The 25,981-nt window shown below is 46.9% G+C and overlaps 2 protein-coding genes across 2 annotated transcripts in view; one reads left to right on the plus strand and one right to left on the minus strand.

Annotated features, from left to right (window-relative positions):
* The window catches only part of LOC117444189 (E3 ubiquitin-protein ligase RNF31-like), an 8,724-nt gene extending 4,505 nt beyond the window's left edge, over positions 1 to 4,219 (plus strand). The window contains exons 6-10 of the mRNA XM_034079853.1: positions 1 to 41; positions 310 to 373; positions 2,907 to 2,991; positions 3,148 to 3,316; positions 3,451 to 4,219. The exon at positions 1 to 41 is cut by the window's left edge and continues 73 nt beyond it. Coding sequence (XP_033935744.1) covers positions 1 to 41; positions 310 to 373; positions 2,907 to 2,991; positions 3,148 to 3,316; positions 3,451 to 3,489 — 398 coding nt within the window. The 3' untranslated portion in view covers positions 3,490 to 4,219. The remainder of the gene's footprint in view (positions 42 to 309; positions 374 to 2,906; positions 2,992 to 3,147; positions 3,317 to 3,450) is intronic.
* A 6,005-nt stretch (positions 4,220 to 10,224) lies between these two features.
* Positions 10,225 to 22,509, minus strand: impa1 (inositol monophosphatase 1). The gene is made up of 8 exons (XM_034079852.2): positions 22,397 to 22,509; positions 21,940 to 22,073; positions 21,754 to 21,858; positions 20,393 to 20,438; positions 18,696 to 18,804; positions 18,321 to 18,429; positions 10,505 to 10,656; positions 10,225 to 10,435 (listed from the first exon to the last, which is right to left on the minus strand). The coding sequence occupies exons 1-8, from the start codon at positions 22,457 to 22,459 to the stop codon at positions 10,311 to 10,313; spliced, it is 843 nt and encodes a 280-aa protein (XP_033935743.1). The 5' UTR covers positions 22,460 to 22,509; the 3' UTR covers positions 10,225 to 10,310.
* Between the last annotated feature and the right edge of the window lie 3,472 nt (positions 22,510 to 25,981).

Consider the following 25,981-nt stretch of genomic DNA (forward strand, 5'->3'; position numbering starts at 1 on the left):
TGAGAGACTGGAGAGTGACCCGCCTCCTGCTGCTGCTGCAGGTACACACACACACACACACACACACACACACACACACACACACACACACACACACACACACACACACACACACACACACACACACACACACACACACCACACACACACACACACACACACACACACACACACAGAGACACACACACACAGACACACACACAAAGACACACACACAAAGACACAGAGACACACACACGGACAGACACACACACACACACACATTAACCTGAAGTAATGAAGGTGTGTTCAGGTGTCTCTGTGTCTTAGTTTTACAGAGTGTCTCCCTCCGGCTGTGACTCCGCCCCCCTCAGATCACCTGACTCACACACAGGTGAGGCTCCACCTGTAGATGTAGTGAGAAAAGCATCGGGTCAACTGGACCCTTCTGCTGTGTTCAGGTGTGTGTATGATGCTGAGTTCAGGTGTGTGTCTGATGCTGAGTTCAGGTGTGTGTCTAATGCTGAGTTCAGGTGTGTGTGTGATGCTGTGTTCAGGTGTGTGTATGGTGTGTTCAGGTGTGTGTATGGTGTGTTCAGGTGTGTGTATGGTGTGTTCAGGTGTGTGTATGGTGCTGTGTTCAGGTGTGTGTGTGATGGTGTGTTCAGGTGTGTGTATGATGCTGTGTTCAGGTGTGTGTATGATGCTGTGTTCAGGTGTGTGTATGGTGCTGTGTTCAGGTGTGTGTATGATGCTGAGTTCAGGTGTGTGTCTGATGCTGAGTTCAGGTGTGTGTGTGATGCTGTGTTCAGGTGTGTGTATGATGCTGTGTTCAGGTGTGTGTATGATGCTGTGTTCAGGTGTGTGTATGGTGCTGTGTTCAGGTGTGTGTCTGATGCTGTGTTCAGGTGTGTGTGTGATGCTGAGTTCAGGTGTGTGTCTGATGCTGTGTTCAGGTGTGTGTATGATGCTGAGTTCAGGTGTGTGTCTGATGCTGAGTTCAGGTGTGTGTGTGATGCTGTGTTCAGGTGTGTGTATGATGCTGTGTTCGGGTGTGTGTATGATGCTGTGTTCAGGTGTGTGTATGGTGCTGTGTTCAGGTGTGTGTCTGATGCTGTGTTCAGGTGTGTGTATGATGCTGAGTTCAGGTGTGTGTATGATGCTGAGTTCAGGTGTGTGTCTGATGCTGAGTTCAGGTGTGTGTGTGATGCTGTGTTCAGGTGTGTGTGTGATGCTGTGTTCAGGTGTGTGTGTGATGCTGTGTTCAGGTGTGTGTATGATGCTGTGTTCAGGTGTGTGTCTGATGCTGTGTTCAGGTGTGTGTCTGATGCTGTGTTCAGGTGTGTGTCTGATGCTGAGTTCAGGTGTGTGTATGATGCTGTGTTCAGGTGTGTGTATGATGCTGTGTGTGAATGATGCTGTGTTCAGGTGTGTGTATGATGCTGTGTTCAGGTGTGTGTATGATGCTGTGTTCAGGTGTGTGTCTGATGCTGTGTTCAGGTGTGTGTCTGATGCTGAGTTCAGGTGTGTGTATGATGCTGTGTTCAGGTGTGTGTATGATGCTGTGTGTGAATGATGCTGTGTTCAGGTGTGTGTATGATGCTGTGTTCAGGTGTGTGTCTGATGCTGTGTTCAGGTGTGTGTATGATGCTGTGTTCAGGTGTGTGTCTGATGCTGAGTTCAGGTGTGTGTATGATGCTGTGTTCAGGTGTGTGTATGATGCTGTGTGTGTATGATGCTGTGTTCAGGTGTGTGTATGATGCTGTGTTCAGGTGTGTGTATGATGCTGTGTTCAGGTGTGTGTATGATGCTGTGTTCAGGTGTGTGTCTGATGCTGTGTTCAGGTGTGTGTCTGATGCTGAGTTCAGGTGTGTGTATGATGCTGTGTTCAGGTGTGTGTATGATGCTGTGTGTGAATGATGCTGTGTTCAGGTGTGTGTATGATGCTGTGTTCAGGTGTGTGTCTGATGCTGTGTTCAGGTGTGTGTATGATGCTGTGTTCAGGTGTGTGTCTGATGCTGTGTTCAGGTGTGTGTCTGATGCTGAGTTCAGGTGTGTGTATGATGCTGTGTTCAGGTGTGTGTATGATGCTGTGTGTGTATGATGCTGTGTTCAGGTGTGTGTATGATGCTGTGTTCAGGTGTGTGTCTGATGCTGTGTTCAGGTGTGTGTGTGATACTGTGTTCAGGTGTGTGTATGATGCTGAGTTCAGGTGTGTGTATGATGCTGAGTTCAGGTGTGTGTATGATGCTGAGTTCAGGTGTGTGTATGATGCTGAGTTCAGGTGTGTGTGTGTGATGCTGAGTTCAGGTGTGTGTCTGATGCTGTGTTCAGGTGTGTGTCTGATGCTGAGTTCAGGTGTGTGTATGATGCTGTGTTCAGGTGTGTGTGTGATGCTGTGTTCAGGTGTGTGTCTGATGCTGTGTTCAGGTGTGTGTATGATGCTGTGTTCAGGTGTGTGTATGATGCTGTGTTCAGGTGTGTGTCTGATGCTGAGTTCAGGTGTGTGTGTGATGCTGAGTTCAGGTGTGTGTCTGATGCTGTGTCCAGGTGTGTGTCTGATGCTGAGTTCAGGTGTGTGTAAGATGCTGAGTTCAGGTGTGTGTATGATGCTGAGTTCAGGTGTGTGTATGATGCTAAGTTCAGGTGTGTGTGTGATGCTGAGTTCAGGGTCTGATGCTGTGTTCAGGTGTGCGTCTGATGCTGTGTTCAGGTGTGTGTATGATGCTGAGTTCAGGTGTGTGTCTGATGCTGTGTTCAGGTGTGTGTATGATGCTGAGTTCAGGTGTGTGTATGATGCTGTGTTCAGGTGTGTATGATGCTGAGTTCAGGTGTGTGTATGATGCTGTGTCCAGGTGTGTGTATGATGCTGAGTTCAGGTGTGTGTATGATGCTGTGTTCAGGTGTGTGTATGATGCTGTGTCCAGGTGTGTGTTCAGTGATGGAGATGAGGGAGGAGAGAGAAGAGGCGTGTGGACGAGCCGCCCCCCCCCAGTACAGAGGATACTGCGAGTGAGCCCCCCCTCATTACACCTGATATTATATAATATATTCGTATTACTGTGTTAATGATGGTGAGGGTTAGTGATGATGATGATGATGATGATGATGATGATGATGATGATGATGATGATGATGATGATGATGATGGTGCTTAACGACCCTCAGGTCTCACTTTAAGGAGTGCCTGGTGCAGCTGATCAACCGTTGCCATGGTGACCCCGCAGTGCTTTTCAGCGTGGCGGAGATGGGGGCAGAGCTTCAGCGCTGGGGTGTTGCCGTGCCGACCAGGAGAGCTGAGGAGGCGGAGCCAGAGTACACAGAACGCCTTCGCGCGGTCAGTAACACACACACACTGAACACACACTCACTCACAACACCTCGTTAAATCATTAACGAATCAACTGCAAGTTGTGATGTGTCATCATCCCTTCAGCCAATCACAGCACATGATTCTGTCTCTTTCTGCAGACTCTGACCAACAGCTTTCCTCTCAGGAAGCATATCTGACCACTGCTGTATCTCCGCCTCCTCACCGACACCGACCAATCAGACGGCAGCATTTTGTCTCCTTCCTGCTTCCGTTAGTGATGTCATCGTCACCAATTAAGCCGGTGGTGTCTGATTGGCTCCTTGTTTTCAGTGAGAGGACGAATGAAAAGGGAGGAAGACGGAGCGAGCAGCCGATGATCTTCTCTCTCGGTTTCTTGGACTGATGTTCACTTTAACGAGCAGATGTTAACGAGCTGATGGTAACATGTTGTTAACGAGCTGATGGTAACATGTTGTTAACGAGCTGATGGTAACATGTTGTTAACGAGCTGATGGTAACATGTTGTTAACGAGCAGATGTTAACGAGCTCGACCTGATGTTAACGAGCTGATGGTAACATGATGTTAACGAGCAGATGTTAACGAGCTCGACCTGATGTTAACGAGCTGATGGTAACGAGCTGATGGTAACATGTTGTTAACGAGCTGATGGTAACATGTTGTTAACGAGCTGATGGTAACATGTTGTTAACGAGCAGATGGTAACATGTTGTTAACGAGCTGATGGTAACATGCTGTTAACGAGCAGATGCTAACTTTTAGTATTTGAGTGTCCCGTCTCTCTCAGTGTTAGCAGCAGTTAGCATGTGCTAACCCAGATAGTCTTTTGCAGTTGTTACTCTCCTTAAGGAAATAATTTAACGGGGGGGGGTTTATTCATTTGCTGTATATATGAAATAAATCTTGAATGGAACAAATGCTTATGTTCATTAATTACTATATCTATGACTTTATATAGTACCCTTACTTTATAAAGGCCCCCGTCTTCACTTCCGGTATGATGGTGGAGTGAGAAGACGCTAGTTAACCAACTCTCTCAGGTCGATCCCGAATAAACCCACTAACGCCAAATACTCGACGAGAAAAAGTAGAAAATGAGTGGGAGAAACAATAGAAAAAGCCGGAAAGCTAACAAAAGTCAAGACGAAGTAGGAGAACAACCCGAAATGGACGAATCCGCCGAAGCTAGCGAACAGGAGGAAGAGCTAACAGAGGCAACGGAGCCACGAGATACAGCAGATATGCTACGTGCCGGGCTAACAGCTATTAGCAAAGATATCCGAGAGCTCAAGCAGGATATACGACACCAGCTATCCACATTTAAAGATGAACTGAAGAAAGAAGTGAAAGAAGAAATCAATAACCTCCGGCAAGAATTATATAATAAACTCACAGAAAACCAAAACGAACTACAGACACAGAAAAGCTGTGTTAGCGAAGCCGAGACACGCATCGCTGAGTTGGAAGAGTGGCAGTCAGTGGCTAATTGTGCACTGTTGGGGATGTCGGATCATACAAGGCAGATGCAAGACAGATTAACGGACCTTGAGGGAAGAACAAGAAGAAATAACATCAGGATCTTCGGCGTGCCGGAGGATGCGGAGGGGAGCTCCGCCGGTAAATATCTGGAACGACTCCTCAGCATTGAACTCGAGCTCTCCGACGGACCCCCCCTCGGGATCCAAAGTGCACACCGAGCCCTCGGCCAAAAGCCGCCCCCGAGTGCCCCCCCAAGATCAATGATAGTGAACTTTCAAACGTACGAGACTAAGGACATGACTCTAAAGGAAGCATGGCAGAAGAGGATTAAAGTAGGAGACAGGCAAATCTTTTTTGATCATGATTATGCGACAGAGATCGTGCAGAAAAGGAAGGCATCCTCTGGTATTAAAACTATCTTGAAGGAAAAGGCAATTCGCTTTCAGACACCCATGGCAAAAAGAAGGATACATTGGAACAACGGAGTAGAGACGTATGGAAGCGCCAGAGAGGCTGCACAAGACATGAGAGGAAGAGGCTACTCGGTGGAACCTCCAGAAGGTGACACAGAATCAACAGCGGAGGGGAGACTGCGAGGAGGGACGGAGTGGCAGTCGGTGAAGGGGGCGAAGACGAGAAGGGAGACAGCGCTCCAGGCGAGAGAAAAGCTACAAACCTACCAGCTCAGAGCGAAGCCAAAGCCTTAGGACGCTTTAACAAAGTACAGAGATTAGACATCTGAATACAAAAGCAGGTATGGCTCTAAAGTTAAACTGTTGAAGTCACTAAAGGCTTATTTAAGTGAATACAATATGAGACGACCGAGAGATGTTGAGTTAGATATGTTGGACATGATTGGACTTTATGGACCCCCCTTTGTGGGTCTAGCTTGAGGTCCAAGGAGGGGCCCTCTTTGAAGAGGAGGACTTTCCCCACGCACTGGGATGGGAGATTCCCACATATCTGGAAGCCCTTTTTATTTCTGATTTGTGTTTTGTTCATAATGTTGTTCATGTTTACTTATTGCAGAGTCGTTTTGGGAGCACATGTTGAGGAAGCAATGCAACGTAATGATGTCTAACAGTACCAGTATAGTGTCGCTGAATGTAGACGGTCTAAACACACCAAAGAAAAGAGAGAGGGTTATAAGAAAATTGAAAAAGGAAAATGTACAAATCATATTCCTTCAGGAGACGCTTTTATCCAGATTAGAACATGAAAAACTGAGAAGGTACGGTTACAGAAATGTATACTATAGTTCATATAAGGAGGGGAGGAGAAGAGGAATATTAATATCCAATCAAACGCAATTTGAATATGAAAAAGAAATCAGAGACAAAGAAGGAAGGTATATCATAGTTGAAGGAAGGTATATCATAGTTAAAGGAAGGTTAGAACATGAACCAATAACACTGATAAATATATATGCACCTCCAGAAAGCGATAACAACTTTTTTAAATCCTTGTTCGATGCAGTCGCTGTAGAAACAAAGGGAATCTTAATTTGCGGTGGAGATTTGAATGTTGTTATGAATCATAGTAAGGATACAACTGGTCACAAAAGATCCAAACGGCAATTATCAAAATTTGTAAATATATCACTGGAAGAAATGGGGATGATATGGAGAACCCTACATCCTTTGGAAAAAGACTTTACACATCTTTCGGCCGCCCATAAGGTCCACTCAAGGATAGATTATTTTCTCATAAATGAAAGTGATACACACAGGGTGAAGGAATGCAGGAGAGGAGGCGGATGTGTCGGACCACAATCCAGTCTTCTTAAAAATATGTTTAAATAACAGGACACGACACACGGTCTGGAGACTCAACTCTGCAATATTAAATAGTGAACAAAGAAAGGAGAGAATAAAAACAGATATTGCAGAATACATAGAGGAGGATGAGAATGGAACAGTCGACCCTACAGTCCCATGGGACGCCATGAGAGCTCATCAGAGGGAAACTGAGATGAGAATGGAGCAGTAGACCCTACACTCCCATGGGACGCCATGAGAGCTCATCAGAGGGAAACTGAGATGAGAATGGAGCAGTAGACCCTACAGTCCCATGGGACGCCATGAGAGCTCATCAGAGGGAAACTGAGATGAGAATGGAGCAGTAGACCCTACACTCCCATGGGACGCCATGAGAGCTCATCAGAGGGAAACTGAGATGAGAATGGAGCAGTCGACCCTACAGTCCCATGGGGCGCCATGAGAGCTCATCAGAGGGAAACTGAGATGAGAATGGAGCAGTCGACCCTACAGTCCCATGGGGCGCCATGAGAGCTCATCAGAGGGAAACTGAAGCTGAAGCTGCAAATGCAAAGAAGATTAAATTAGAGGCATATAGAAAATATTCAAAAAGATGAAGAGACTTGGAAAGGGAATCTCAGAATACAAAGGAATCAGGAACGGAACAAGAAATCAAACATTTGAGAACAAAGATAAATGATTTACTACTTGATGAAATTGAAAAGAGAAACAAGTTTGTGAAACAAAGCTATAATGGAACTGGACCCAGAGCCACTGAACTATTAGCAACACGAACACAACAAGTCATCAGCACTATAAATACAACTAGGGACCCAGATACAAACGCGCTCACATATACACCGGAGAATATAGAAAACTAATCTTTCAGGATTACTATAGACAATTATATACGCAACCAGCATCCGCAGATAAAGAGGAAATGAGAACTTTTTTAAACTCACTAGACTTACCGTCAATTGGCAACATACAAAACGATGTTCTTCCAGCGGACATCACAGCAGGAGGTGGATAACGCAATAAGTTCATTAAACATAATAAACCACCCGGTAGTGATGGATACCCTGCGGAGTGGTACAAGACGTCTAGAGAAGAGCTGGCACCGCGTCTACTCTCCTCTTTCAATTGGACAATTCAAAATAACAAGATGCCACCATCATGGACTGAGGCATCGTTTCAGTCATACCTAAACCAGGAAGAGATAAAGAACACTGTGGAAACTATAGACCCGTCTCAATGTGGAACGTAGACTATAAAATATACACAAATTATTTCTAAACGACTGAACACCTTTATGTCAGAAATGATAGAAGAAGACCAGACGGGATTCGTAAGCCAACGTCAAGCACAAGATAATATTAGAAGAACCCTGCATATCGTGGACCATGCACAACAGACTCAACAAAGTACTGTACTCGTAAGCATTGACGCGGGAAAAAGCATTTGACCGGGTAAACTGGGAATTTCTGTATCAAATATTGGAACGTATTGGATTTAATAAGAAGGCAACACGACGCATGAGAACATTATATCAAAAGCCAACGGCTAGAATCAAAATGAATGGAAGCTTGACGGACAGAATTGATGTACAGAGATCAACCAGACCAGGACGTTGTCTATCACCCACTCCATTGGCTCTCTTCACGGAGCCCTCGGCACGGGCCGTTCGCCAACGTAAAGACATGAAGGGTGTGAGATGAAGGGGACATGAGGTAGGGCTCTTTGCAGACGACGTCAGAGCCTTCCTTGAACAACCGAAGACATCACTTCCGGTGCTTATTGAGCTTCTGGAAACATACGGACTCCTTTCTGGATATAAAACTAATACTTCAGAAACACAGATACTAACATTTAACTTAACTCCACGCCATCAGCAACGATCAGGGACTCATTCAATCTGAACTGGAATTTAAAGCAAATAAAGTATTTGGGGATCCACATTACTAGAGGATTAAATAAATATACAAAGCAGACTACAATAAGATAAATCAAGAGATACAGAAAGATATCGAGAGATGGTCTACTCTACCACGAGACTTTACCTCTAGAATTGAGACGGTGAAAATGAATCTTCTGCCACGACTTCTCTCCCTGTTCCAGTCCCTGCCAGTGGAGGTCGCCCAAACTCAACTTACAACATGGGACGGGCGAATATCAAGGTTCATTTGGGGGGGCAAGAAACCCAGAGTAAAATATGAAACCCTCCAGTTATCTAAAACAAAGGCGGCGTGGGACTTCCAAAGCTAAAAGAATGCTATAACGCTGCTCAGTTCAGATATGCTGTGTGCTGGTGCAAACAGATCACACATCAGAGAGGAAGGAGAGAGAAACAGAACGTGTTGAATATCCGATCCAGAATATTATTGGCGATAAAGAAGTATACGAGAAAATACAGAACCAACTAGATTTAATTACATCCTTCACTCTGAAGTTATGGTTTCAAATAGTTAGAAAGCCCGGGACAGGGAAAGATACACAGTTACTAACACGGGTAGCATTTGATAGCAGCTTTAAACCTGCTGGATATGATAAGGGATCAAACGATGGGTAACCACGGCGATATCAGCACGGTGCACATTAGAGCAGGACGGGGAGCTGCAGAGCTTCCAGAATCTGAAGGATAAATATTATCTGGACGAACATGACTTCTATAAGTACTTGCAAGTCAGGGACTGCTACGAGAAGCAAATGAAAAGAGACCCCTCTGCGGAAGTGAACGGTGTGATCCAACTCATAACTAACGCGTACAAAGAAACCACCGTCAGAATCACAACCGCTCTACAAAGTACTGTCCACAAATAAACATTCAACTGAATATATAAAAGAAAAATGGGAAACAGAATTTAACACAACCATTTCAGATGATGGCAAAACATGTGGAAGACACATCGAACATCCACCGACTCGCGGACATGGAGGGAATCCTCATGGAAGACTTTGATCAGATGTTTTATCACACCTAAGATTCAGAGTAAATATTTAAGTACAGGTTCTCTGGAGAGCACGTGGAGACTCAGAGGCCAGCCAGACACACATGTTTTGGAAATGCCAGAAAATACACAAGTTGTGGGAATCGATACACGAGGTTACGCAAAAGATACTGAGCTACGAGGTTCCTCTGGACCACATGGTTTCTATCTGGCCACTTCACAGAGGAGAGTATATATATATATATATATATATATATACTCACTACATAGACAGATATCTAAATACTGACGATAGCTGGCAAGAAAGCCATAACGAGGAAGTGGTGCAAGGTGGAGCCCCTGCTGTGGAGCAGTGGAGGAGATCGTGGAGGAGATCCACATAATGGAAGAAATGACATCTCGTCTGAGACGACACGAAACACAATATGAAGAGAAATGGTCGATGTGTTTGAAGCAAACCAGCGACAAGTCATCCGGACCGATCGATTAAGAAGTTCAAACTAATGTTCAAATGAGAACGTGACTCCCGACTGCATTTTTACCTTTTATGTTTATTTTTGTATTGTATACCATCTGTATCTGTACCTATAGCTCCATTGCATTGTTTACTTTATTTGGGTTGTTATGAACGTGCACAGCTGTTGTTGTCATGCTTTTATATAATAAAAAATAAAGGCCCCCGTCTGACTGTTTTAACCCTTCCCTTCCCAGTAACAGAAATTGTCCAGTTTTTGTTTTAATCATAAACTTTATTATTCACAAACGTTACAAACAGACCATGCACCTCATGCTGTTTTACCCAGAATGCACGTGTTCAGAGTGAGGGCGCAGCGTCGTCTCTGATTGGACAGAAGCTGTGGATCTCCTGCAGCAGCCGCTCAGCTAGCGCCGGGCTGTTAGCCGCTAGCACCCGGCGAGACATCAGGTCCACCGGCCCGCCTGCACACATAGCATCTGTTAGCTTAGCATCTGTTAGCTTAGCATCTGTGTGTTAGCGAAGCTCCTCACCCTGCACGTCCATCAGCACGCCCCCCGCCTCGGTCACCAGCAGAGCCCCCGCAGCGATGTCCCACACGTGGATCCCAATCTCATAATATGCCTCCACACATCCAGAGGCCACCAGACACATGTTGATCGCTGCAGTTCCTGCTCCACGCACTCTACACACACACACACACGTATATAACTCACAATGAAAATGCATTGTGTCACGTTGTTCGATACTCACAGTATACACAAAATGTATGTGGTTTTGGAAATTGAGACTCAATAGCTTCTGTCAATTAGGAGGTCTAATACTGGCCTCCAACAACAACACACACACACACACACACACACACACACACACACACACACACACACACACACACACACACACACTGCAGCATCTGATATTTAAGAAGTGTGTTTCAGGGAAGGCTACATCTCTGGAATAGTATATGTGTGGGTTTAATTACTTTGTATTCTGTGTAACCAGAAATTGGAGATATGAGAGATGATATATTTGTGTTATCTTAAATATCCTTTAAGACACATCTGAGGTCTCTGGAGTGTGTGTGTGTGTGTGTGTGTGTGTGTGTGTGTGTGTGTGTGTGTGTGTGTGTGTGTGTGTGTGTGTGTGTGTGTGTGTGGTGTGTGTGTGTGTGTGTGTGTGTGTGTGTGTGTGTGTGTGTGTGTGTGTGTGTGTGTGTGTGTGTGTGTGTGTGTGTGTGTGTGTGTGTGTGTGTGTGTGTGTGTGTGTGTGTGTGTGTGTGTGTGTGTGTGTGTGTGTGTGTGTGTGGGAGGCTGAGTAAACTCCACCCTTCCTGTTTCTGTTGGTATTTGAGAGCCATGCATCTTTTTGTTCTCTCTCTCTTCTCGCGGCGCCCGGACCGGAGGGTCGTGGCAGCCCGTGAACACGGCCAGGAGGAGGCCTACTCCTGGCATTACGCGTATGAAATGGCTTGGTATGGTAATGTGTTGATTGTATTGCATTGTCATATTACCATTAAAGTAGATTATTGTTTAAACGGATACTTGTATGTTCTGGACTCCTTCCTGTATGATAACCAGCTTGTTAGGGACGCGCGGAGATTTGGAAAGCGGACCAGTTGTCCCTCAAAATCTCTATCAAATGGTGACCCGACGTGCCTGGTAAACAGAGCTGTGGAAGAATGCGGACGACCGGAATGGGTCGGGAACAAACGCTTTTAGACATCTCCGACAATCAGCAGGGCCCTGCCACCACAGATAAGGTCAAACTGTAGGATCGTCTGTAGGCGTTTCACTGTGTTTTTGAAGTTTGAATGGAATATACAATGCATGTTAGGAAAGTTATATACAACACGTGAACGTTGATCGCAAGGTAGACAGAAAGTCCGGCGTAACGTAGAGCAGTTTGGCGTGGATCTACAGGTAGCTTATTCCTGAGTGGCGTGGAGACGGTGCAGTTTGTGGGTTGCGAGGTTTGATTCCTGCACGACAAAACCTGGAAACTCGATATTTTAGATCGGGTCGCCGTTTAAAACTGGGGTTAAATATCAGACCACGGCTGAAAGCTAAAAGCCAGAGGTCTGGTATATGTTGAATCGGGGAAAGAGAACGCAAACCTCACCGAAATTGTGACGGGACAGGCTCTCGTTTCCCTTTGTCTGTAAACTTAATTTGAAAAGCTAACGTGTGATAAAGGGCTCGCTACGACCTGGGTTTTAGGCCCCATGGAATGGTCACATTCTTTATGGGTGTCGAAGCACCATTCGCGGTCTTGTTTGTCTGTTGAAATAAACATCACATTATCAAGCTGGACAAACTGTACGGGGAATACATCTGTGTGATTTGTACCTAAAATACCTGTGTGAGCGATTGTCTGTGGAACTCAGAAGAGTGAAGCTCATTTGTGCTCTGCTGCTGCCATCTAGTGGCTGAAAGGGGGGGAAGCACGTTAACAACGACAATAGCCCAGTATATTAATACAAGTGAACACATATTAATTAAGTCAGATAAATAAAAGCGAAGTGAATATGGAACGTCAGAATGGTAAAGACAATTCTGAAATTCCAGGGAGTTACCGGGAGCAATGGGAACAGATTAAGAGATTGATTTTAAGTGGAATCAAACAGGGGCTAAAGAAAAGGCTTGTACATTTAAATAAATAAGAAACATTGCATTGTGAATTTCGTACTATTCGTCATTAACTGATCATTCAAATATATTTCAGAGGAACTTAATTGCATACAGTAACGTTGAGGGAAAGTAGTTTGCTGAGTGTATGTAGTACATGCAGGTTAAAGTTCGATTCAAATTGAATACAATAGTGGATTGTTCCACCTACATTACACATGGAAAGATGAGAATTTGTTAAACATTAGATAACGAACTCACTGTAAGAAATATATATTGTAATGTTATTTAGGAGTTGTGTTGATCTGTTTGTTGGTTGTTCTGTTGGTTGGCATTGTTGATTCGTAAATGTTTTGGTTTACCAATAGTTCGTTGTTAGTTGTTGAAAGAAGCCCCCTTCTCTTGAAAAGGCTGAGAGCTCCAGCCGGAGCCAGTATTGGTACTTTCTGATTCAGTAGCGAGTAGACCCTTTGTTTGAATCGGAAAAAGAGCAAGCTATTCATCACAATTGTATTTTTAGGTTATGAATCAAACAAAGAGTAGCCTGAGTGATAAGCGGGAGGGTTTTTGAACGCTTGTCAGTCAGAAGGAATATATTCATGTTTATATGACAGGCTTGTGCCCGCTTCGGTTTCCAATGTGCGCCATCACGTTAAAACAGAGGATTGGTGGCATGTTCAGTTCATTGCTTGCTTCCACACGCCTTCCCCCCCCTGTCTCTTTCACGACTTTCGTTAACGCATTAGAACGATTATCGTAACTTTCCGTGTTTCTAGAAGTCGAACTCACTGTTCACATTACGGTGTATATTTCCGGAACGGCCTTTCACAATAAAAGGCCGCTGTTCGCCAGAGATGCCTTCACAATAAAACAGTAATTAACTTAACAATATATTTAACTTATATTACATCTTTAAATATTGATTTTAGTTCATTACAGTTTTCAAATACGGCGCGGATTGAATAGTTATTTGTGTATTCTGTAACCTCACCATGCTTGTAACACAACTTAGATAAACGATTTGAAAATGAATAGAATTAACCAAGTAGATAGAAGATTAGTATAGTGGTTAAGGGGGGTGTCTTTGTTTTGCCTGTTAACTTAGAACTGAAGTAATAAAGAATAGGCAGACTACTATCATTAGTTTGTTTTAACACACATGTTTCAGCATTCCTGACCTCAGCCGTTTTATTTTGCAACCCGTTGGGAGAGAGATTTTTCTCAGTGGCTGGATGTGATTACAGCAGCATTGGATAGTTCTGCACCACCTTTTGGGTTCTCTGAATCAGTGTGTTGGTGAAGAGTTGCTCACTGCGAACAGAAGAAGTGTGCAAAGAACGCATCTCTGAGGAGATATTGACATTATGCTTGTGCCTCGTTGTCAAGGCAACAGTGGTGTGAAGAGGTACTGCGGTGTTGGGGGATTTCTGCCGTACAGCCGACAACGTGTGTCTGCCAAGTGATTCCTTCCCTCATCCCAAAGCCAGGGAGAGTTTCCTTGGAGCCCACTGACCAGGGCCGGTCCTAGCTTTTTGGGGACCCTGCCACTGACTACAGCTGCATCACTGACTGTGCTCATTATGACAAGATCTGGAGACATGCTGGTCTCAGATTGTTCTGGAGGAATGATGCAATGATTTTACAGCATAATTGTGCAAGAGTTTCCCAGGGGGTGGTGTAGTAACCTTAATGCTTAGTGTTTAGATAGGAGGCTGCTTGTTTATATGATGGTCTGGAATGCTGAAAAGATTAAAGTTGAATATTCTTGTTTAGCAAACAAGACATCTGATTATTATGTCACACATAGTAGTCTTGTTGTAGAAACTAGCTATGGGTAAAACGTGTGGTTGTTATACCATGGTTATCGTGAACAAAAGATAAATAAGGAAATAGTATCTGCTTGAAGATGAATGGATTTCATATCCTAGAGGGGATTAGGTATTGTGAATACTCCACAAGGTATCTACTAATGTATTGTAAAGAACTTGAATTGACTTGATAAATAAGTGAAGATAAGAAGATGTATGGCCCATAAATTAGTCAATTGGTAAATAAAAAATAGCGGTAAAGAGGAAAACTATTAAAGTGAAGTGAAAAATCAGTCTAAAACACACTGATGGAAAAGGGGGGGGGGGGCATGAAGGAAGTATGCACTGGACTTTTTATTCATGTGTGAATTTGGTAGTGTTTTAATTTGTTACAGTATTGATCAGTTCAAAGGGAGAGTTTTAGTAACAGCTCTATAAGATCAGATAAATATGTATTTATATAGGTCATGTTGAAGGGAAAGCTGGTTCTAAACCAAATATAGTATTTCAATTTGAGGTACTGCTTCCACCATTGTGGCATAGTTATTACCATAGGAGGGCTTTCGGATGGACATACGAAAGGACTTCTGTTTTTAAATCCTTGATAAAGTAGGGAGTAATTGTTGCATGTTCGGACACCCAGGGTTCCACGCACTGTTAAAGAGGGTAACATTGTTCTTTACGTGCACCAGAATTGAAGATAAATTAATAGAATGAGTTATGGAATACATAGCAGAGCTTTACAGATCCTAGTAATGTTTTGACACAAGATAATAGTGATGTACACAAGTTTCTGAAATAGATCTATTAGTCATTTTGATACTAATTAGGTGTAAATGAATTGCAGTAGTAGTAGTAGTACTCTAAGGAAGTGACATTTCTTGGCTAACACTTTTCAGGGAATGTGGAAACAGCTGTCCCAATGAGGGGTTGGAGATATCTTCAACATTATAGTTGGAATTGTGAATTAATAAATGATGGCGCTCCATATATACAGATGTTTATAGACGGAGGATGCTGGCCTGTGCTGGAACATCAAAGTCTCTGCAGAGCACGACACATGGCCACACAGACTGAGACCAACTGACCTTTGACCCTGACCGACAGGGTAACTTGGGAAGGCACTGTGAATGACTGACTCTGAGGTGAACCTGACCAAACCCGACTTTACAACCTGACCGTGTGAGTGAGTGTGTGTCTGCACCTGATCAGTGCGACTGCATGATTTACAACAAAGACTAATCAGGCATGCTTTTGGACTAACACATTCTTTTGGGGCTCTGTGTGAAACGAGAGGTTTCCTAACATTCCACAAAAGGGGAAACCGCACATGTGACCCGTTTCTAACCTGCTTGATATTTCACTCCCACAGGAGGTGGCAGTTTGCAGAATGTGAAGCTCAAACTAAAACATGAAGATTCTGTGTCTTTTAGGACTGAAAGAGGGAGAGAGACACTTCACTGAAGTGTCTACTGGGGAAATGATGGATGCACATTTGGGAATAATGTTTGGTATTGTCTTATAATCCATTATGACCTGAAGGTTTTCTTCCCATACAGGATTTGGTTACACATGAGTTCATGTGCAAAAAGGGGGAGTGTAAACTTCACAATGTACATCTTTCATTTAGGGACTGAAAGGAACCGGCTGCTCCAACTCGATTGTTCAATCTGACCATTGATTGACAGTTTTAGAATTGACCTGCTCCATATCTGGGGATAAGATACTGTTTGATGAATGTTGACATGTCTCTAATATTGATTGAGTTATAGCAGGTAACACAGGTAGAGAATCCGTGGCCAAGGGGCTGCCAGAGAGATGTAAGTCCAGAATGGAATACTGAAGAAGCTGACCTGTGAGTAATGTTTCAACAGGTATTAAAGTAACTGAGGTTTGAAATGTAGAAAGAACATATTTACAGTTAAGCTAAAACATAGTAATGTAATGAGACACAATGTAATTTAAACAACATCATGTAACTAGTCTGGTAAAGAAGTAAGAGCCATAGACTTTATTGTTTAGGTCATTATGGGGATATATATTTCATCTACATTTATAATAGAAAGACATTTGATGACAGTTTGTTGGAATTCTGTATTCATTTTTTCAGCGGGATAATATCTAAGCACTGACGGGTAGAAGCAGTATCCCCAGGAAGCCATTCACTTTGTTAGTATTGTGATGTTGGTTGTTTTTGAATCCATAACATTAGTGTGTTTCTTTACCAGAAACATTAGCAGTTCAAATCATATTCAGATTTTTAATGGGATCTCAAGGATTTCATTTGAAAATAAACACAGATGCTTGTCAGAAATTCAGAGCTATTGAAATATGTTATTTAGTTTACCTAAAGATGTTGGGGTTCTTATTTAGTTGGCACAGTCCAAGTATTAAGATTCTGAAGCTGCACAATTAATTTAGAAAACCTGTTCACAGACGTCTGTTGTTTTAAGACACCCCACCAACAGGCTCCAAGTGGCCACGCAGTGGGGGGTCAAACAGCCGAGGGCCCCAGAGCCCGGAGCGCAGGCTTGAGGGATTTGTATCAGATTTCTCCACACAGGTTGTTGACGCCAAAATGGGGACCCGAGATGCAGGAGGCTGACTGTCAACCCCAGGCTCTCCGGCCCCGACCGAGTGACCCAGCGGATCTCTCAGGCCGTCCGCATAGGAGGAAAGGGGGACAGCTCGTACCACGGGAGCCAGTGTGCGGCGGGGAAACCACCTGCTAGGACCAGGGGACGACATCAAGACGGATCTGGGTCTCGTCATGGAGATCGACTCGGATGCTGTCATCAGCGGACTGGAGGAGAAGGACCTCGAGGACATCCATCCAGCAGTCGTCCCAGGAGGCATCATCATCGGACCGGGGAAGGACCTCGAGGACATCCATGCAGCAGACGACTTGGAAGCGGCTGGCAGTGGGCTGGGGGACTTGTCGAGGCAGCAGAGGAGTCTACTTCTCTCTGATCAGTTCCACCCGTGAAGGGAAAGCCGCATCTCCCCCTCCCTATCAGCTGTCGTGTGGGCTATTCCTTTGGGGGGGGGCGGGCAGGCGGGCTGATGATTCACCACCAGGAGACTGCTTCTTAGCACTCAGCTGCCCCCTCATGGTTCCTTCACTGCCATGGGAAGTGATGTTCTGTTCCTTCACGATTCACGCTCAAGTACTTTGGATCTCAGTTTCTGATGGATTTATACGATATTGGGAGACAGACACAGTAGATATGTTTCAAGTGCCTTGTGTAAGTTGCACTCTTTTAAAAGAGTGCAAAAGGGGGATTGCAGCATCTGATATTTAAGATGGTATGCAGGACAGGAGGCTAGGTGGGGGAAGAGTATATTCTGCTTAAGATCTCTAGCATGTCATTTTTCAGAGAAGTCTACATATCTTGAATAGTATATGTGTGGGTTTAATTACTTTGTATTCTGTGTAACCAGAAGTTGGAGATATGAGAGATGAAATCTTTGTGTTATCTTAAATATCCTTTAAGACACATCTGAGGTCTCTGGAATGTGGGGGGGGTGTGTGTGTGGAGGCTGAGTAAACTCCACCCCTTCCTGTTTCTGTTGGTATGAAAGCCTATTCAGCTTTTTGTTCTGCCTCTCTTCTTGCGGCGCCCGGACCGGAGGGTCGTGGCAGCCCGTGAACAGGGCCAGGAGGAGGCCTACTCCTGACATTACGCGTATGAAATGGCTTTGTATGGTAATGTGTTGATTGTATTGCATTGTTATATTACCAGTAAAATAGATTATTGTTTTAACGGATACTTGTATGTTCTGGACTCCTTCCTGTATGATAACCAGCTTGTTAGGGACGCGCGGAGATTTGGAAAGCGGACCAGTTGTCCCTCAAAATCTCTATCAACACACACACACACACACACACACACACACACACACACACACACACTAACCCGTGTGTAGGGATGCTCAGCACGGCTCTCAGGCTGCAGAAGATTTTCTCCACGACTTCAGGGTCTCTGCTGGAGCCGAACTCTGTGCAGACCATCGCCTGCTGGACATCTGCACAGAGACACACACACACACACACACACACACACACACACACACACACACACACACACACACACACACACACACACACACACACACACACACACACACACACACACACACACACACACACACACACACACACACACACACACACACACACACACACACACACACACACACACACACACACACACACACACACACACACTGTTTTACTGCACTATATGAGTATATATATATATATATAGTGTATATACAGTATATGATGAGACCTTCCTGGCTGGAGACCTGCAGCCTCTCTCCGTTGCAGAAGGCGCCCCCCCCCCTCCTGGCCGTGTACATCTTATCCTCCAGACAGCTGAACACCACCCCAAACTCCATCTGCAGGACACATGGGGGTACAGTATATACACATATATAAATCAAATCAAAGTATTTATAAAGCACATTTTAAAAGCGATTTTTGGTCAGGCCAAAGTGCTGTACATGTAATAAATACTACAATCACAATAAATTACAACAGATATATAAAAACACAGAGAAAAGTCAGGAGTCCGCTCTGACTAGAAGAACAAGGAGAAGAAGTGAGTTTTAAGAGTAGATTTAAAAACCCCAGGGTCCGGGCCGACCTCACGTGGAGGGGCAGAGTGTTCCAGAGTGATCCAGAGCCTGGGGGCAGCCGCTGCGAAGGCTCGGTGCCCTCTGGTTTGGAGCCTGGTCTTGGGCACTACCAGCAGCAGCTGATCAGCCGACCTTAAGGCCCTGGGGTGTAGCGATGGAGGAGTTCGGCTACATAGGAGGAGCCAGCCCATTCAGGGCTTTGAAAACAAATAAAAGGAGTTTAATATCTGTTCTGAGCCGAACTGGAAGCCGGAGCAGTGAGGCCAGACCTGGGGTGATGTGGGCACGCTTTCTGTGGCCAGTGAGAAGACGTGCCGCTGCGTTCTGAACCAGCTGCAGGCGTCTGACTGAGGCCTGGTCCGTACCCACACACAGAGCGCTGCAGTAACCCAGGCTCGAGGTAACGAAGGCGTTAATAACCCTTTCCAGGTCTTTGAAAGATAAACACGACTTGGTCTTAGCCAATGGTCGTATTTTGAATAAGCAGGTCTTGACTACGGAGCTGACCTGCTGATCAAATGTAAAGGCGCTGTTGAAGTCACTCCAAGGTTCATGACAGAGGGGAGGCTGGAGGTCGGGTCCAGAGAAGATGACCTCGGTCTTGCTCCCGTTGAGGGTGAGGACGTTAAGCAGTCCTTCAGCTGCTGGAGTGAGTTGACTCCAGAGTTTCCTCAACTCAACGTGTTGCTAAAGTAATGCTTCTCCTCCAGTCTGTGACGCTGTGAGTGCTGCACGGCCAGACGCGCTGTGAGTGCTGCACGGCCAGACGCGCTGTGAGTGCTGCACGGCCAGACGCGCTGTGAGTGCTGCACGGCCAGACGCGCTGTGAGTGCTGCACGGCCAGACGCGCTGTGAGTGCTGCACGGCCAGACACGCTCAGGGACTCGGATCAGGAGACATGTGATACATCATGAAGTGATGTGCCGCGGACTGGACTTAGTGTACTTTTCTGTGTTTACTTTCTCCTGTGATATGACTTGATCGCTTTAAGCTCTGCACGCTGAGCTCTGATTGGTCAGCAGGCGGTGCTTTCTCTGAGTTGAGCTCTGAGCCTGCAACCTAACCTGCTCCGGAGCAGGTTAGCCGCTCAGCATCAGTTACCATGGAGATCTAGCTGCTAAAAAGAGAACCAGCGTAGTAGTACAGGCCTCAGGTGTGTGTGTGTGTGTGTGTGTGTGTGTGTGTGTGTGTGTGTGTGTGTGTGTGTGTGTGTGTGTGTGTGTGTGTGTGTGTGTGTGTGTGTGTGTGTGTGTGTGTGTGTGTGTGTGTGTGTGTGTGTGTGTGTGTGTGTGTGTGTGTGTGTGTGTGTGTGTGTGTGTGTACAGGAACAGGTGTGGTGCAGTCTCACCTGCTTGTTGACAGAGAAGCCGATGGAAACGGCAACAAAAGGGAATCTACAGAGCAGAGGATCAGCGAGTCACACAGGTGATCAGTACACACCTCCACAGCTAACACGGAGTTATCCAGGCAGGAAGTAGAGTTAAACCCAGGCAGGAAGTAGATTTAAACCCAGGCAGGAAGTAGAGTTAAACCCAGGCAGGAAGTAGATTTAAACCCAGGCAGGAAGTAGAGTTAAACCCAGGCAGGAAGTAGATTTAAACCCAGGCAGGAAGTAGAGTTAAACCCAAGCAGGAAGTAGATTTAAACCCAGGCAGGAAGTAGAGTTAAACCCAGGCAGGAAGTAGATTTAAACCCAGGCAGGAAGTAGAGTTAAACCCAGGCAGGAAGTAGATTTAAACCCAGGCAGGAAGTAGAGTTAAACCCAAGCAGGAAGTAGATTTAAACCCAGGCAGGAAGTAGAGTTAAACCCAGGCAGGAAGTAGATTTAAACCCAGGCAGGAAGTAGAGTTAAACCCAGGCAGGAAGTAGAGTTAAACCCAGGCAGGAAGTAGATTTAAACCCAGGCAGGAAGTAGAGTTAAACCCAAGCAGGAAGTAGATTTAAACCCAGGCAGGAAGTAGAGTTAAACCCAGGCAGGAAGTAGATTTAAACCCAGGCAGGAAGTAGAGTTAAACCCAGGCAGGAAGTAGATTTAAACCCAGGCAGGAAGTAGAGTTAAACCCAAGCAGGAAGTAGATTTAAACCCAGGCAGGAAGTAGAGTTAAACCCAGGCAGGAAGTAGATTTAAACCCAGGCAGGAAGTAGAGTTAAACCCAGGCAGGAAGTAGAGTTAAACCCAGGCAGGAAGTAGAGTTAAACCCAGGCAGGAAGTAGAGTTAAACCCAGGCAGGAAGTAGATTTAAACCCAGGCAGGAAGTAGAGTTAAACCCAGGCAGGAAGTAGAGTTAAACCCAGGCAGGAAGTAGATTTAAACCCAGGCAGGAAGTAGAGTTAAACCCAGGCAGGAAGTAGATTTAAACCCAGGCAGGAAGTAGATTTAAACCCAGGCAGGAAGTAGATTTAAACCCAGGCAGGAAGTAGAGTTAAACCCAGGCAGGAAGTAGATTTAAACCCAGGCAGGAAGTAGAGTTAAACCCAGGCAGGAAGTAGATTTAAACCCAGGCAGGAAGTAGAGTTAAACCCAGGCAGGAAGTAGAGTTAAACCCAGGCAGGAAGTAGAGTTAAACCCAGGCAGGAAGTAGAGTTAAACCCAGGCAGGAAGTAGAGTTAAACCCAGGCAGGAAGTAGAGTTAAACCCAGGCAGGAAGTAGAGTTAAACCCAGGCAGGAAGTAGAGTTAAACCCAGGCAGGAAGTAGATTTAAACTCACGCGTGCACGAAGTTGGTGGTCCCGTCGATGGGGTCGATGATCCAGGTGGGCTCATCAGTCAGGACACAGGGCTCACCTGCAGCTACTGACTCCTCCCCTATGAACCTACACACACACACACGCACACACTCTATAAACAAACTGAGGGGGTGGGGCTTGGCATGTGAAGGGGGCGGGGCTTCTCACCTGTGCGTTGGGAACTTGTCCCTCACTGATTGGATGATCAGCTGCTCCACCTGCTGGTCAGTCTGTGTCACCAGATCCACCGAGCAGCTCTTCGTCATCACAGAGCGCTCCACCTGCAGCGCCGCACACACCACCTGCACACACACACACACACACACACACACACACACACACACACACACACACACACACACACACACACACACACACACACACACACACACACACACACACACACACACACACACACACACACACACACACACACACACAGAGTTATGTTTCATCTGTAGTCCTGACAGATTTTGTGAGTCAACCTGAAGATACATTTCATTTTAAACAAGTAAATATAATCAAATAAAAACATGCAACATACAGGACCACTGAACACACACACACACACACACACACACACACACACACACACACACACACACACACACACACACACACACACCTCCCCCGCTCTCCTCGCTGTTTTCTCTGCCAGCTCCATGGCTTCTTTCCAGGCGTCGGCCATGTTGAAGTTCTTCTGGAGGAGAAACAGGAAGAGTCACTTTCAAAACAAAGGTCAAAGGTCAGGAGGTTCATATCACAATATCTCTCTGATGTTCTTAAAGGGCCGTGTCCTGCTTTCCGGTTCTGACCCGTGTCCTGGTGTTCTGTAGCTTCTGACCCGTGCCCTGGTGTTCTGTAGCTTCTGACCCGTCCCCTGGTGTTCTGTAGCTTCTGACCCGTCCCCTGGTGTTCTGTAGCTTCTGACCCGTCCCCTGGTGTGCTGTAGCTTCTGACCCGTGCCCTGGTGTTCTGTAGCTTCTGACCCGTCCCCTGGTGTTCTGTAGCTTCTGACCCGTCCCCTGGTGTTCTGAAGCTTCTGACCCGTCCCCTGGTGTTCTGTAGCTTCTGACCCGTCCCCTGGTGTTCTGTAGCTTCTGACCCGTCCCCTGGTGTTCTGTAGCTTCTGACCCGTCCCCTGGTGTGCTGTAGCTTCTGACCCGTGCCCTGGTGTTCTGTAGCTTCTGACCCGTCCCCTGGTGTTCTGAAGCTTCTGACCCGTCCCCTGGTGTTCTGTAGCTTCTGACCCGTGCCCTGGTGTTCTGTAGCTTCTGACCCGTCCCCTGGTGTTCTGTAGCTTCTGACCCGTCCCCTGGTGTGCTGTAGCTTCTGACCCGTGCCCTGGTGTTCTGTAGCTTCTGACCCGTCCCCTGGTGTTCTGTAGCTTCTGACCCGTCCCCTGGTGTTCTGTAGCTTCTGACCCGTCCCCTGGTGTTCTGTAGCTTCTGACCCGTCCCCTGGTGTGCTGTAGCTTCTGACCCGTGCCCTGGTGTTCTGTAGCTTCTGACCCGTCCCTGGTGTTCTGTAGCTTCTGACCCGTCCCCTGGTGTTCTGTAGCTTCTGACCCGTCCCCTGGTGTTCTGTAGCTTCTGACCCGTCCCCTGGTGTTCTGTAGCTTCTGACCCGTCCCCTGGTGTTCTGTAGCTTCTGACCCGTCCCCTGGTGTTCTGAAGCTTCTGACCCGTCCCCTGGTGTTCTGTAGCTTCTGACCCGTCCCCTGGTGTTCTGTAGCTTCTGACCCGTCCCCTGGTGTTCTGTAGCTTCTGACCCGTCCCCTGGTGTTCTGTAGCTTCTGACCCGTCCCCTGGTGTTCTGTAGCTTCTGACCCGTCCCATGGTGTTCTGTAGCTTCTGACCCGTCCCCTGGTGTTCTGTAGCTTCTGACCCGTCCCCTGGTGTTCTGTAGCTTCTGACCCGTCCCCTGGTGTTCTGAAGCTTCTGACCCGTCCCCTGGTGTTCTGTAGCTTCTGACCCGTCCCCTGGTGTTCTGTAGCTTCTGACCCGTCCCCTGGTGTTCTGTAGCTTCTGACCCGTCCCCTGGTGTTCTGTAGCTTCTGACCCGTCCCCTGGTGTTCTGTAGCTTCTGACCCGTCCCCTGGTGTTCTGAAGCTTCTGACCCGTCCCCTGGTGTTCTGTAGCTTCTGACCCGTCCCCTGGTGTTCTGTAGCTTCTGACCCGTCCCCTGGTGTTCTGTAGCTTCTGACCCGTCCCCTGGTGTTCTGTAGCTTCTGACCCGTCCCCTGGTGTTCTGTAGCTTCTGACCCGTCCCATGGTGTTCTGTAGCTTCTGACCCGTCCCCTGGTGTTCTGTAGCTTCTGACCCGTCCCCTGGTGTTCTGTAGCTTCTGACCCGTCCCCTGGTGTTCTGTAGCTTCTGACCCGTCCCCTGGTGTTCTGAAGCTTCTGACCCGTCCCCTGGTGTTCTGTAGCTTCTGACCCGTCCCCTGGTGTGCTGTAGCTTCTGACCCGTCCCCTGGTGTTCTGTAGCTTCTGACCCGTCCCCTGGTGTGCTGTAGCTTCTGACCCGTCCCCTTGTGTTCTGTAGCTTCTGACCCGTCCCCTGGTGTTCTGTAGCTTCTGACCCGTCCCCTGGTGTTCTGAAGCTTCTGACCCGTCCCCTGGTGTTCTGTAGCTTCTGACCCGTCCCCTGGTGTGCTGTAGCTTCTGACCCGTCCCCTTGTGTTCTGTAGCTTCTGACCCGTCCCCTGGTGTTCTGTAGCTTCTGACCCGTCCCCTTGTGTTCTGTAGCTTCTGACCCGTCCCCTGGTGTTCTGAAGCTTCTGACCCGTCCCCTTGTGTTCTGTAGCTTCTGACCCGTCCCCTGGTGTTCTGTAGCTTCTGACCCGTCCCCTGGTGTTCTGAAGCTTCTGACCCGTCCCCTGGTGTTCTGTAGCTTCTGACCCGTCCCCTGGTGTGCTGTAGCTTCTGACCCGTCCCCTGGTGTTCTGTAGCTTCTGACCCGTCCCCTGGTGTTCTGTAGCTTCTGACCCGTCCCCTTGTGTTCTGTAGCTTCTGACCCGTCCCCTGGTGTTCTGTAGCTTCTGACCCGTCCCCTGGTGTTCTGTAGCTTCTGACCCGTCCCCTGGTGTTCTGTAGCTTCTGACCCGTCCCCTTGTGTTCTGTAGCTTCTGACCCGTCCCCTGGTGTTCTGTAGCTTCTGACCCGTCCCCTGGTGTTCTGTAGCTTCTGACCCGTCCCCTGGTGTTCTGTAGCTTCTGACCCGTCCCCTTGTGTTCTGTAGCTTCTGACCCGTCCCCTTGTGTTCTGTAGCTTCTGACCCGTCCCCTGGTGTTCTGAAGCTTCTGACCCGTCCCCTTGTGTTCTGTAGCTTCTGACCCGTCCCCTTGTGTTCTGTAGCTTCTGACCCGTCCCCTTGTGTTCTGTAGCTTCTGACCCGTCCCCTGGTGTTCTGAAGCTTCTGACCCGTCCCCTGGTGTTCTGTAGCTTCTGACCCGTCCCCTTGTGTTCTGTAGCTTCTGACCCGTCCCCTGGTGTTCTGAAGCTTCTGACCCGTCCCCTGGTGTTCTGTAGCTTCTGACCCGTCCCCTTGTGTTCTGTAGCTTCTGACCCGTCCCCTGGTGTTCTGTAGCTTCTGACCCGTCCCCTGGTGTTCTGAAGCTTCTGACCCGTCCCCTGGTGTTCTGTAGCTTCTGACCCGTCCCCTGGTGTTCTGAAGCTTCTGACCCGTCCCCTGGTGTTCTGTAGCTTCTGACCCGTCCCCTTGTGTTCTGTAGCTTCTGACCCGTCCCCTGGTGTTCTGAAGCTTCTGACCCGTCCCCTTGTGTTCTGTAGCTTCTGACCCGTCCCCTTGTGTTCTGTAGCTTCTGACCTGTCCCCTTGTGTTCTGTAGCTTCTGACCCGTCCCCTGGTGTTCTGAAGCTTCTGACCCGTCCCCTGGTGTTCTGTAGCTTCTGACCCGTCCCCTTGTGTTCTGTAGCTTCTGACCCGTCCCCTGGTGTTCTGTAGCTTCTGACCCGTCCCCTGGTGTTCTGAAGCTTCTGACCCGTCCCCTGGTGTTCTGAAGCTTCTGACCCGTCCCCTGGTGTTCTGAAGCTTCTGACCCGTCCCCTGGTGTTCTGAAGCTCCAACAAGCCAAACACACAGACTTCACAGAGAGGCTGTGAGAAGCCAACGTACATCTATTCTATAGACCTCAATGAGGGAACTCTGATCAGTAGAAACCTTTATATCTTCTGATGGTCAAAACCC

Source organism: Pseudochaenichthys georgianus, unplaced genomic scaffold, assembly GCF_902827115.2.
Source record: "Pseudochaenichthys georgianus unplaced genomic scaffold, fPseGeo1.2 scaffold_746_arrow_ctg1, whole genome shotgun sequence".
Taxonomy (NCBI): domain Eukaryota; kingdom Metazoa; phylum Chordata; class Actinopteri; order Perciformes; family Channichthyidae; genus Pseudochaenichthys; species Pseudochaenichthys georgianus.